General features: G+C 36.8%; 1 protein-coding gene across 1 annotated transcript; it reads left to right on the plus strand.

Annotated features, from left to right (window-relative positions):
• Nucleotides 1–10,920: 10,920 nt before the first annotated feature.
• LOC140236624 (uncharacterized) lies at nucleotides 10,921–12,011 on the plus strand. The gene has a single exon (XM_072316542.1). It carries the CDS (start codon nucleotides 10,921–10,923, stop codon nucleotides 11,968–11,970), a length of 1,050 nt encoding a protein of 349 aa, XP_072172643.1. The 3' UTR covers nucleotides 11,971–12,011.
• Nucleotides 12,012–15,458: the final 3,447 nt, after the last annotated feature.

Here is a 15,458-nt window from a genome sequence, read left to right on the forward strand (position 1 = left end):
GAATACTGCAGCATTCAAAGAAATAAATAAAATCAAGCAATACGTTACGCTTACTATACTACTGGTAGTGGGCCTGTTCTCCAGCCATAATTTTACACGTTTCCATAGTGTCGGACTCGTGTGCCTTATTTGCTTCGTGTCGGACTCGTAGGCCTTGTTTACACTGTGTCGGACTTATGGGCCTTTTTTGCGTAATGTCGAGCTCATGGGCTATGGTATTATGACCAATGGGCCCCCTTGACTCATGCACCTTTATTCATTTCAATATTCCCATTAACATATTTCTCTCAGTAACAAGTGATGAGAGAAAGGGAAATAATAATTCCTCACCATCGTGCAGCAATATCCAATACACGTCATGTCCAAGATATACACAGTTTTTCTGAAGTGTACATGCAAACATAAAAATCTTTATTATCTCTTCCGCTTTCAAAGATGACGGTAACCACAAGCGATTTCTAAGATATGAAAACGACGTGATAACTTTATGACTGTCATTGCTGGCAGATAGGCGACTCTTTCCACCATTATTACTCTTTAACAATATCGAATTGCAGTAGTACAAGCTCTGACGAAACAATTTACAGTTCAACGAAATTCAACTTAAATATTAAAGTTGTTTTCCTGCATATGCGTTGTATCGGCCACCTTATCTTTTTGTGTAATTTATTTTATTTCATTTACAAAATCGGAGTTTGAAGTTGTGTTAAGTATGATAGATCGTGGAAAAAGTATAGGCCTATGATGACTCCTATCTTCAATTATGATAATGAAACAGTTATTATACCATGCTCTTCTCATATTTCATCATCAGAAGAATGCGTTTTTCTGTTCCTGCTTTTCTCTCTTCTGCAGATTACGCGAAGACAGAGAATATTGACAATTGTTTGTCGAATTAATGGCTGTGCCATAGCGTATGCCACTGGGTTGAACAAACTGTTCGTGTATGATATCCATCTAGCTATTTCGGTGAATCCAATCGTGTCGTTCATCTGTTTGTACACATGAGGAAACAAGGTGTAGCAAATTACGCTGAATGCAATGGGCAGCCACGTTAACAAGCAGGCCAATATGATGAAGGAAAGCGTTTTCATGGCTTTGCGACTTTCTGCAGACGACTGCCCTCGTACCACACGTCGGACCCTGTTGTGCTTCCCGCCAAAGGAACCGCCAGAAGTCGACATGCTTCTTCTTGCTTTCCCGCCTCTTCGATGGATGCCATGGTCGTCGGCCGCACTGCATGATTGCTCTTGTTTTCCACCCAGGATGGCTGATGACATGCTTTTTATTGCGCTGTCACTTTGTACGATATCGTCATCGACTTCAGGTGCTCGCTTGTTCAAATCAACTGTCCTCTTTGGGTGCGATGTTGGAATGCGTTTAGTAGCCCTGGCGTTTATTTCAACCCAAACTCGGATGTAAAGGATTAGAATCAGGGAAAATGGCAAAGCGAATCTTATGCAAAACGTCAGCAAGCTCAGAGCCAAGGTTCTCGTAAAATTTGGCCTTGGTAAACCACTTGGAATTGTCTCACCCGTCGGATCGAGGAGGTACCATACCACGTTGAAAAAGAGCCAAAATACACAGGGGATGATCCATGTGAATAAATTGACCAGTACGGCTATGCGTTTGGTCTTTCCAGAATAGTGCAGAATGGGATGCAAGGTTGCTATGTAACGGTCAGTGGTGATCACCAACACCCCTAAGACTGAAACACCAAGGCAAGTGTTTTGAACCGCAAGGAATATTGCTCCTCCAACACTCCCAAACGGCCATCCATTGTAAAGAATCGTCATTGAGCGTATTGGCATGGCGACCGCACCAACAAGGAAATCTGCGACAGTCATATTGATAATGTAGTAATTAGTGTAAGTCCAAAGTCGTCTTTGGCATGCGAACGCCAAGAGAATTAAGACATTGGTTCCAACAGTTACGACTGACAACCCAGAAGTCACTAGAAATCTTGGACCTACATTTAGCTTGTCAGTGTCAATCACTGCTGATCCAGTAGAATTCATGTTGGAGAAAAGGATTCTTCAGCAGCTGTATCCCTCAGAATAATGGTGGCCCAGTCGATCAACTGGGAAGAAAACATGTAGTGAACACAGAATAATTTTCATTTAAGGATTGTGAACCATACATTTACAATGTAATTCAATCTTGAAAGTGACTTTAGGTTTCAACAGTATTCTTCACTTTCACAATAATGAAAATGTGAATAAAAATTCAAATTATTAGATTTTTTTTATTCATCCTTCAGCTTTCATTGATGCGACGCCAACCAATATTAGCCATTAGAAACACCAGTTTCCTCCTATATGAAAAGATAAAACGCAACAGACTTTATAAGAAAGGCTGTTATACCCAGAAGACCCAGTGAACTGACAGGTTATCAGCTGTAGGAATTTTTGACTTATATTTCACTTAACCATGAATATTCTGGAAAGTCTGAACATATTATTACGTATTTCCCATAACACTAAGTCAAAGATAACTAGAATGCATTAGCTATGAACATATTTATGCAATAATCATTTTTAAAAATGTGGTAAATTTCATCATGTAGAACATGATACACCATCTCTAGCTATTCGTATTCATTATATAACTTTCTTGAGGCGACGGTGCATAATTTAGTAGAAAATCTCACTCAATCTGACATTACGTAATATTCGAACATCACTTGACGCATTTATCAAGCAACTTTACAATATTGGTCGTATTCTTTTCTTTTGCTATTCTTAGCAAACTATAACTTACAATCCGTCTTTCACACAACTTGCTTATTTATAAGAGATACATGTATAATCGATCTTTTCTGGTAGGCCTAAATATGTCTTAGTGGCAGTTGTTTGATGAAATGTAGTGTATTTTGTTATTATATTGACACCAATGAATTATAATCATTTTGGGAATTGGGAGATACTGCCCTGCGGAATGAAAACACAATATAAAAAAAATATAAAAAAAAACAATTTAAAAATGCCTACCGTGCATAATGAGGTATGGCGACTAAACAGCCAAGCCACTATCAAAACACAAGTACATGTACATGTACAGCCATGACAGCCACACACTAAACTGATCCTCAAACCTTGAGCGGGTGTATCCTATACTTCTACTCCTATCGACGTAAAGTGCTGCATTAGATTCAAGATAATGACGAGGGAACATGGTTACTACATGATATTAGAGTTGTACCTTTAACATGGAAAAAGTCAATGAATGAATGAAAACAAAATGAATAAAATGGAAAAAAAAGTGAACGAACAAATGAATGAATGAGTGAATGAACGAATGAATGAATGAATGAATGAATGAATGAATGAATGAATGAATGAAAATACTAACCACCAAAAATTTGTAGCAGGCACGATCGAAAGAGGATCTTTAGTCATCTAAAACGAAATTTGCAACTAATTTTATCTTTTAGCAGTTTTAGGAAATTGAGTAAATTAAACACGCACACACATACGCACGGAATCCCCGCAATCTACTTTTCAGGATAACAATTTTTATAGATATGAATATTTCATTTTGCCCATGTTACTTGAAAAATAAACTTTTTTTTTCAGTCGCAACAATGGAGAGAAATAAAAAAAAAAAAAACACACACACACACAATAGATTCCCGATGAGTGCGATATGTCGATGTTACAAAGACTCACCACTTTTTCTCACGCAGACTTCGCGAATTCAGGAACTGCATGTACTTTAACTAGACGAGGACTCGGACCGGTGAGTTACAATCTCTCAGGTGTGAAGGTTTCAAGACGACGAAGTGACACTAACAGGTAACGTCGGTTTTCTCACCAATGAAGAGTATAATACGTAGACGTTGAGTCATACATCAGTCCGCGTGCAAAGTGTTCACCCGGCGCATGTGCGGGAATATGTTTAAGGCTCTTCACCAATCATTGCCCGTGACGGGGAGCTAATGATTTTTTTCTTTTCCCTTGATTATGGGTGTGTGGGGGGGGGGGGGGGGGGGAGAGGGGGGAGGGGGAGGGGGGCAGAACAACGGTGAATGAGAAGGAGACGGAAAACGTTTAGGAGAAAATACTGCATACACCAATGACCACCAACTCACGACCAAAGAAGAGGTTACCCATGCAGCACATAGGTTTTATTTGTTTGTTTGTTTGTTTGTTTGTTTGTTTGTTTGTTTGTTTGTTTTTCTTTCAGTAATTGGTGGAGAAATAATGAGCTGCAAATGTGATCGTTGCATAATAAAAACAATAGAAGAAGAGAAAAGCATGTGTATACCTTTTAAAGTAATCATCAGTGTTGCAAAGGAATATATACCTGTATAGATAAACGTTATTATGTTCTTTGTTCTTTGTTAACGACTGACGTTAACACCAACAATTAGCGTCAGACCAGGCAACATTGTGAACAAATTTTGTCCGACCTTTTCATTACGCCATTTATAATTTTTTCTCTGTTCATAGTGATGTGTCTGCACGGTATAACAAAAAGAAAACAAAAACAAAACAAAAAAAAAACACAAAAAACAAAACCACAAAACAAAACAACAACAACACTGAATAAAGAAGTGAATTTATTAATTATTGTTAACGAAACACTATAAGGCCAAGTTATTTGATCGAAGCGCATGAAAATGAACATTCAAGTGATAAAGTCGCTTAGAATGTATGACGGCAGTATATTAAGAAAGGAAATGGTATTCTTATAGATTTAAAAAAAAATGACGGGTTTTTGAATTTGCATGGTTTTCGCAGACTTTTCTAGCTCTGAAAGAAAAATCAAAGATCTTGAATCAACCGGAGCCTCTACCTTGATAATCTAATTGTGATTATACAACCTCTCACGAATATATATATATATATACAGAAACTCACACCTTAACCTTTACCTCTCTGAATAATATCTTCTTTCATATATATATATATATATATATACTCCTGTGCACTTATAGTCACACTTAGTCACACAAGATCATACTGATGACCCGTAAAAAGTGGCGGAGAACTACAATAGTTTGACTGAAATACGTTAAAAAAGTTATACGTTAAAAAATCGTGAAACGTGCGATTCATTACTACTCCACTTTTAGACGTCAAGATTTCAAAATCTAATTACGCTGAAAGAACAATAAATTTTAAAACGAGTTGCTGAATGGATGTTGCTTTGAATTATCTTCATAATTATGTGGGACTCTTTTATGTGACAAGTTTGATCGAACTTTTTAAAAAGTTACTTATTTTGTTTATCAAATTGAACATTTTACAAATTCATAAACTGTATGAATACAGTCTTGCCATTTTCTGTATCATTTATTATGTAACACGGAATCAATACAAGAATTATTTCTCTCATTATTGAAGAATAAGGATATTCATAATCATACTACCAGATCTAAATTACACATCCAAATTAAATGTGGACGAAGCAAAATTATTTATCACTCATAGATTATCAAGGAACAGATCTTGGGAATGATATAGCGAAAATCCTTTCCAAGAATTTCGTATGATTATAACATGAGGATCATTTGAAGGACAATAAAACTTATTGAATGCAGACAAAAATCAATCAGGATAAGGATTCAAATTTGAATCACTATTGTCGCAAATAATCAAAGTAAGATTGGTCTTTAGTTTTGAATAGAACAAAAACCTATGTTCACGATGTTCTGAACTGTAAAATCCGATTTATAAAAGGTTATAATCAATACCCAAATTGCAGTGCAGTGTTGAAGAGTATACGTTTGTGTATACAGTGCAAATTTTGACCATGCTCATCTTCATAATTATCTCACGGTCATTCACAACTCAAAAGTCGATTTTTCCCATATTTTGTGCGTGCATGGACTACACGAAATCATGGGTATTCCTGACAGTTGGAAAAGGTCAAAAGTGAAAGCAGCTACAAAGCTAGAGAAAGTCCATTGTTCTGTGTTCAAAATGGCAATCGCTTGTGCTTATGATGTTTATTAAGTCCGTATAGAACAGAACTTTATTTCATTTCATTTCTCGGCAAAAGTGATTACATGCACTTGAAGTTTCATGAATAGACTTTTAACTCAGTTTGTTATTATCGAAGTTCGCTGACGTGCTTGCAATCCTTTTCTTATATCTTAACATCTGACATAACGATTTCATATGAATTCGATCGAGAGGTTTTTGCTTAAGTTTTTTTCTAGGCCCCATTTTATCCATTCTATTATTCCCGCTGAAAGAAAATGTTTGCTGTGGTTAACAACAAAAAAATCGCAAACCGAACATGAGCAAATAAGTTTGTTCATATCTACAATTTTTATCACATTCTCTCCTCACAAAAGATCAGCACTTACATGATCTCCGGTTTCTTTCGGTTTCAATTCGACCTATTCATTCCGACCATACAGCGCATACAATTGCCGTGACTGCAACACCCATTAACGTATCATCAAGAGCGTTTTTAAATGGACGCCTTTCATTCTTTCGAAAAAGAAGATTCTTTTCAAAGAGCCATTGTTGGATGTTAATGGCTTGCTAATGGTTTGCACAATCTAATATGTGTCTTTCAACTTCTTCTTCTTTTTTTTTTTCTAATCAAAGTGCCTATCATTGCCATCTCCTAAGCTATTAACCACGTGCTTCTATAAGAGATGCTCGTAGGAAAGTTTGGTAAAAGGATTATAATACTGTGAGTGTGCGTGTGTGTGTGTGTGTGCGTGTGTGTGTATTTTTGAATGGCATTTTTGAATGGCATTTGTACTGTTTTATGTTCATGTTACACCCAAAATGGGTTGATTTATGAATGATTTGAATGAAATCAATAAAATATCATTGAAAAACAAAAGTGTGTGTGTGTGTGTTTGTACCACACTGTCCCAGATGACTTGAATCGCGCAGTTATATAATTACTATCACCATGGTAGTGATCATAACAATGATAATGATATTATTCAAGAATACTACTCTCTGTTACTACTTCTACTATACCTATGCTTTGTAAACTATTCATTATTCTATCACTTCTGTTGTGTACTATAATGATGATAACAATAACAGTCTACGAAAGGATAAATCTGAAAATCCGAAAATGAAATAGAATTCGTTCATCCGAACGTTTTATTTTTTATTTCTAAAGTTTGTTAATCCAAAAGTGAAAAGAAGGTATCGATGAGCCTTCGGAATCACGAACGGTGATAGGGATAATATAATGGTATAGTGACACTTTTTACCACGCTGTGTCCACACGCATGGTTTACGGCGAGAAGAATGATGGGGTTAGCGGAATAGGAATCCCCCCCCCCAAAAAAAAAAGAAAAAATAAATAAATAAATAAATAAATAAATAACTGGGATGGGTTACGTTCATTGTGTGTAGGGGCGTGTGTGTTTACAAGTGCAGGTGTGAATGAAAGTTTATCCAACAAAAGAAAAGTCTTCGACATCATCTTCATAAGACGATCGAAGCAAAACTAAAAGGAATTAAATAAACAAACGGAAGACTTACAGCATGCACACATTGACACACACAGACGTAACTATGGTTCGGATGATGATTCCTGTAACACTTGAGACTAAAACATAGTTCTCTGAAGGGCTCAAGCATTTACTTTCCACCATTTGGATCTTACTTACAAGAATTGTACATCGAAGAAACCAAGAAACTTACTTGGCTGACGCGATATTTTGTCAGGATGACGAGTTGTTTTGGAGTGTTTTTAGATCAAAAGTGTAGAATAAATTCGAGTTACAAATGAAAGACGTTTTTGGTTATTTTGGGGCTATCATTCTTTTATACACATTGAATACTGTCTTGATGTAAAGTGCTTTGTTAAAAGGAGCAGAGATGTTCTATCGTGTACTTTTCACTATTACTATTAGATCCCGAACGAGAAACTCAGGTTAGCGTTTTTAAAAACCTCTTTATCATGCTGTTTATGATTTTCGTTTAGTATAAGTACCCAGCTGAATACTGAAAGTATCTTTAAGACACAAATTTTACTTACAATGATTTTTCAGCTAGGATGAATGCTAGTATCATGTTTACAGTTTGCTTTGCATCATTACCAGTTCAGAAAGTGCACGCATACACTATACACACGATTGTCGATTGTCACGTTATCATTATTGTCATTACTATTACTATTATTATTATTACTAGTACTTCTACTACTACTATTATAACTATTACTATCACTATTACTATTACTATTATTATTATTATTATTATTACTATTAATTTTGATAGTAGTAGTAGTAGCTAGTAGCAGTATTTTCAACGAGGGTTTGCGTCCAATGGTTCCAGTTATACGGCTCAGTCATGATTACTTCTGAATCCCTGAAAAAGACACTTGACGGGTTGGGAATTTGGTGCAAATATTTAAAGTTGGTGGAGATTAATTATGCATTACTGACCTCTTCCTTTGTCTTATATAGGGAAATAATATATATATATATATATATATATATATATATATATATATATATACATATATATATATACATATATATATACATATATATATATATATATATGTATATATATATACATATATATATATATATATATATATATATATATATATATATATATATATATATATATATATATATATATATATATATATATATACATATATATATATATATATATATATATATATATATCAAGAGTAAAATCAGTCGTATAAACACCGCAGGAGCCAAAAAATTGGTTCTCTTAGTTTCTTGCATCAAATTATGTTCAGACTTACTTTGATAAAGGTCTTTGACCGAAACGTCAGTCCAATTTTTTGGCTCCTGCCGTGTTTACGACTGATTTTACTCTTGATATCTATTTACTACACACCTACGCAGAACTTTCATGTTTTGATATATATATATATATATATATATATATATATATATATATATGTGTGTGTGTGTGTGTGTGTGTGTGTGTGTGTGTGTGTGTGTGCACTCGCACATACATCCCCCCCCCCACACACACACACGCACATACTTTGAATATTATCATCACAGAAAGCCTGCTTGATTATCTTTAAAGTGTCATGTCATTTGCTGTGATTGAGTGTTCCCGGAATGTGCAAAACAGCTGAGTATGGGGACAGATCAACAGTGAAATGTCACGACATTTCTGCTATTGAGAATGTACTGTTTGGATGAAAAAAGGCCACTGCAATAAGCCATGATCTATGATGAAATGTGAACACTTTCAAAAACTCCCATTTCCAAATCCTAAGATGATTGTTTGGTCAACCTTTATGTTTGATTTTAATCTGCAGATACTCCTTCCGCTTTATTTCATGGATGAAGCCTGGAATCTAATAATAATGTAACAAAGCATTCTTTTCAAGCACATGCCTTCCCTGCATGAAAAGGCAAAACGATTATATTAGGGATTGTACTGTGTGACATAACACGTTCGATTCTTTTTGCAACATTTTACATTTCACGTTTTCTCGTACTCAGTCGCCGTACTGCACTGTACTGTGTATTCCGGCATACACAATGTTACAAACGAGTGAGTTGTCATTGTGAAGAAAAATAATCACTCTTTCCTATGCTGTCACATTTGAATGAAATGATGTAGATTTACAACAACAAAAATGTGATACATCACAATTCATAATAAATGAAGTACAGAGGTTATATCCCGACCATTATGATTATGCAGCTGTATGTATTTAGTGCCCGATGCAATGCAGTAGTCATTCGCCTGAAGATCGCCGAAAAGCGCCGGAGAAACCGTCTGTAGCGAAGTAAATGAAGTTATGTTTTCATATTTGTATATAATACAGCTGTTACTATGCATGTGCCAGTGCACACGTGTGTCATTCATTAAGTGTGAGTTGCTTTGTACTTGACTTTATACTCCACTTCAAACATATCCTGTATGTTCAGTGCTTTTTATTCTATAAACACTCATTTAAAACATTATGCACGTAAAATTACACATTCAAAACCTTTGGATACTATTGCAGCGTAGTTACAAACAATGAAAAAAAAAATGATAACACACTCACACAAACACACACTAACTATGGACCAGAGATCAAAGTGTAACCACAGGAAACTTATTTTTCTCTTCTAATATTTGTTAAGTTTTAGAAATACACACTTGGAAATCTATCTATTGTAGAGTTTATATCAAGCTTTAATCTCATCTGTACGGTCCTTTGGCACATTGCCCACAGCTCTATCAGCCATCTATCAATAAAATTAGACATTTGCCCCCATAGAACTCCGATTAGGGCGCATGTAAACACCGCCAGCAGTGCTCTCCTCACCTGGCCTTATCAGTGTTTGAACTGAAATTATGTGATATAGGGTTTCATTGTCGTAGCTCATCGCCATAGTAATACTGAGTATACTGAAGGTGGCTGTCTGGTACATCCTGCATATGCGCGCAATACAGTGAGCGAGTTTTGGACGGGAACGCCAAACCATTGGCGTCAAACCAACACAGAAAAGCATTTTCACTGGGAAAAAATAGTAAGTGTTAAATTTATTTCTTTATTTTGTATTCTCATGCCACTGGATCTGAGAAAGAGTTTCTGAGTGGAAGTGCAGGTATGGTTTTGCTACAATATTCTTTGCCTTCTGTGGTATACATACATTATAGAACAATACACTACTTTTTCACAGAAAAGAAATTTAGAGTTTCTGACAAGCACAAAAAGATGTGTGTTGTGTGCGTAAGTGTTGTCATCTCATAACCCAATTATTAAAAAAAAAAAAGTATAAATGTAGGAATTATGTTTCTAATATTCACACATAGTTCATCCTCAAGGGGCATATTTTGTCAAGTAAAAAAAAAAAGAAACTAGGCCTATGTCATATAATATCAATAAGTTTTATCTGTAACTGTCATCAATTCTGCTTGATATCAAATAGGTTGAGTCGCTTTGGTTTGCTTTGACGAATCAGCCAATTACAGTAAAATATCACGCTTCGGTGCTATGGCAACGGCAAGAGTGCAGCAGAAGGACAAGGCATGGGTAGCAAACTATGGAAAACCAGGGTCTGTAAAACCAGCAGCTATTGAGCCATCCAGAATGACTCGGTCGACAGAGACAGCGCAACGACAGGTTCATCCAGTAGGTGGGTGCAGGTCACACAACGTTCCTAAGCAGAGACACTCAGAAACATCCTCACTTGAACATGGTCGGAGTCGCTCCGTTTCCTTTGATTCAGTGTACTTCCACAATATTCTCCCAAAGGAGAGTAATGCAGCCGCCTCATCTGCCAGCAGTTCTGGCCACCTTGCTGCCGCCTCGACTAATGGACGACCAAGGCATGGACCAGGCAGCCAACGATCTTCCACAAAGTCAGACCACTCTTCTGTTGGTGATGGTCAGGGTAATCGACAGCGATCTTCCACCCTCAACCTTCCAGACATCGGCAGGAGCAAGGGGGTTGTGAGTACCGGCAGGGCACATGCACCGGGTGGATCCCTGATGCACGCACAGAATCATCACTACCACCACCTGTCGCGTCACCACCACCATCACCACCACCACCCTCTCCTCCTGCGGTGGAGGTCGTCCAGTGACTCTCATGGCAGCGTGGCGTCCGGCAGCTCCGACGTGTCCTACCTGGGAAGGAGGCACAGGATCAAGGCTCCAAAGATCCCGATGGCCAACACTTACCAGTTGCAACCTCGGCACAACTTCCACTCGCGGGAGGGTCGCATCCGCGACATGGTCGATGATTTCCTGGAAGGCACGTTGAGTAACCTTGCCGGCGCGAGGGGTATTCCCGCGTCCCCAGAAGATGCTGCGGGGGCAGCAGCGGCCCTGTCGGAAGCCATCAAGGAGCAGCTAAAACTCATGAACCTGCCTCGCTATAAGATCGTTTGTCTGGCTACAGTGGCGCCACGCTCAGGCCAAGATCTGGTGAGTGGGAGTCGATGTCTGTGGGATGCTGAAACCGATGGCTTTGTGTCGGTCACGAGGCAGAACAAACAGTGGTTTGGAGAAGTCACCGTCTATGCAGTGTACATGGAGTAGTTTTAAAGTGGACTCCCGTTATAACAAATTAAGTCCTCGGGATCGGCAGTTTTCTTTCATTATACAATGGACTCCCGTTATAACGAAGTCCTCGGGACCGGATTTCGTTATAACCGAACAAATGAATAATAAAAATACATAACTGGATAGTGTTTCGGCCGGAATTTTTACTTCGCTGTAGCCGGAATTTCGTTATAACCTTGTTTATTCGACGGAAGTGCACTGTAACGAAATTCCGTTATAACAAAGAAACAATAAAAATACATAGACTGGATAATGTTCCGGCCCGAATTTTCACTTTGTTGTAACCGGAATTTCGTTATAACCGTATTCGTTATAACGGGAGTGCACTGTATTAATGCATGAACGAGTCCATCAATTCTGAATCCGCTGAGACATGTAAAATGAGTTATACTCAATAATTAGAATAAACCATACTTGGTGTTACCCATTATATTTGCTTGTACTGAGGAAAATTATTTCCTGTAATGCTTTCAGTGCGGTCATCAGTGTTCAGGTAAGCACTTTTACATATACAAGTGCACTGAACTTGCACATCGCATATTGCACTGAACTTCAAATTAAATTAAGAAAATTTTGCCCACGTATGTAAAAAAATGTCAATTAAAGCAAGTCATACTCGAAAGCACTGGTAATTAAGAACGTCACCAAAAAAAGAGAGAGAGAGAGAGAGAAAAAAAAATCATGAAATTCTTCCGTCGAGCTGTTTTTATTGCAACTGATTAACAAAATTTTGATCAGTACTGTTGTTCATTAGTTGCAATTTTACAACAAAGGTTTGTTTATTTGTTTCTTGTGCATGTACACGTCTGTATTAATAATTGTAAAGTATCATCCCTTATATTGGTATTGTTAGAATGGTTACAGCTCGTTATTCCGAAGGTTCTTTAGTCCGAAGATTCGTTATTCCAAGGGTTCATTGTTCCGAATTTCATTTTCAGATTGTGTTTCGGATTAACGACCCTTCGGATCCCGAACCTTCGCAATAGCGAACCTTCGGAATAACGAACAGCACCCGTTAGAACTGCCACAAACAAAAGAAGAAGAAAGGAATCATGAAAAGTTAAGAACCTGAAAGAGAATTATGCTTGTGAGCCTACCGATACCCGAAGAATCATCTCAGCATTCGTTTCAGCAAGCTAAAGAAAAAAGACACAAAATGTCTTTACATCAGTATGTGCTCTGCTGTAGAAGAAGCCCAATGATGCATCACACTGCACGGTATTGTCCCTTTTCATATATTGAGATTTTACAGAGCATACACTTTTATCAGTACAAGCTGAATTGCAAATATGTACTGTGACACATACTGCTTGATAGCCTGCCAGCCAAACACCCATGGGTAAATGTGTACCTCAGACTCTCTAGTCTTTCTAATAGCACGCAGAGTATTTCACTTTTGACACTTTGAAATTGAACAGCAAACTACACAAAACTTCCTGCAAATGTGGTCAAATTTTTACCTTGCTTTACAAAAAGAAATGCCCCACCTGTTTTATGAACTCTGACTTATTAGAGACATTATTAACATACAAGTGTGTGCATGCATGTGTTGTTGTTTTTGTACACCCAAAAACAGTTAGAAGATCATAAGAACAAAAAGCATGAAATAGCAACTAGTATATTTCCTACACGTCATGTAACAGACTTTTGACTCTTTTTGAGACCGAATAATCAACTACAAAGTTTAATGTACATAAAACTGCCTACATGAGGGCATGCTTTTACTTTGCTTTACACAAAGAAATACCCATCTGATTTGTGAACTTTGACCTGTAAAAGACACTAGTAATGTAAAAGTGTGTTGTTAGTTTTTCTACACCCACCCAAGCACCCCCCCCCCCCCCCTGGAAAACAAAAAGGACGATCATAATAAACTCAACTAGAGAATTCTTATCTCATTGCTTCCTGTCACTTCTCTGTGTCATATCCTTACGAGAGTCATTTTCTACAGCAAATCAAGATTAAAATCTTGAGCACACTGCTCTATATTGTATCAGGCTATTTTGTAAATATATAAACTTGGGTATACTATGTATAAGTTACTCTGTGATTCTCATAAAAAACGAATTGGGTAATGATTTTTTTTTAAATCTTTTATGTGCACAATAATTCAAACCAAGATGTTCATAAGGTGAAATATGTTTGAAAGGGTAAATACATTATTCTACAATCATGTTCACATTGATATGTACCATAATGTGTCAAAAAAAAAAACAAAAAACAGGACCCTCTGCAACGATTTCTTTAAAGTTCTTTAAAATAGTGAATTAATCAAGATCTTTAAAAATAGTGAATCAATGTAAATGCAATTTTAGGGTATGAAATTACAACTTATTACCCACATCTCACAGAAAACTTCACCCAACTTGTTGCTTCAGTGGTCAAAGCGAAATGAAGACCTTTGTAGAGCATGTCAGGAATCCCTTCCCTCCAAGTTCTGTCCATTGTGTTAACACATTAATATGCAGGTCCAAGAGCATACAAGTGCCTTACTTGGAAGAAACAGACCAATGACATGCTTTACAATGATCCAAATTTCTCTGTGACCACTTAACCAAATTTAATGGGATTTTCTGCAAAATATAGGTAAGATGTTATACTTTTAGACCCTGAAATAACATTCAAACAAATCATATTGAAAGTTATCAATGTGGAAATCCAATTGTAATTTCCAATTTGGGACACACTGTACATTGTAACTTTATAGGAAAAGAACCCCAAATAAACATGTGGATTTAGTAAATGCAGCAATATCAGCAGAAAACATAAGTGAAAGTTTGAGGAAAATCGGACAATCTTTTAAAAGTTATAGTCTTGTGAAGTTTCAGTGCGGCCATCGCTGGGCAATATGACAACCACAGTTTGTAAGGTCACTTATGAAGAACGATATATAAAAATAAAAAATGTAAAAAGAATTCCACAAAATTTAATTTTTTATGAAAAGTACACATTCCTTCAACTTGTTACTGCCATAATTATGTTTCAGGTAATAATTTTTGCCTTGCTTTCTGAAAGAAGTGTGTCAAATGCTCTTTCATTATGCCAGGAAAGTGAAAATCCAATGCATGTTGAAGTTCCTTTGTTTCCTTTATATTGTTCTTCATATGCGACGTCAAATGTGAAAATCGTTCCAGTCCTGACAATGTCGCTACAACAGGGTTCGCCTGTACCTAATTATGTTGTTGAATCACTGCTACGAACAATTGCACTATAAAATTGATGCTGTTACTGCCACACATGCTGCCCTCCTTAGTTACCTCACTTAGATTTGCTTTGTTTGTTGGTTTATTTCTCTGTTTGTTTAAGACCCTGATCCCTGTTTGCCAAGTGAGCCTCATTATTTTGATCAGGTTTTCATATTGCTCCTTATTTCCTTTCCTTCCCCACTCTACCCACAACCAAGAAAGAAAAAAACATGAAACTGACCATTACTCACGAAATATCAGCACACACAATAACATCTG

Source organism: Diadema setosum, chromosome 13 (genome assembly GCF_964275005.1).
Source record: "Diadema setosum chromosome 13, eeDiaSeto1, whole genome shotgun sequence".
NCBI classification, from domain to species: domain Eukaryota; kingdom Metazoa; phylum Echinodermata; class Echinoidea; order Diadematoida; family Diadematidae; genus Diadema; species Diadema setosum.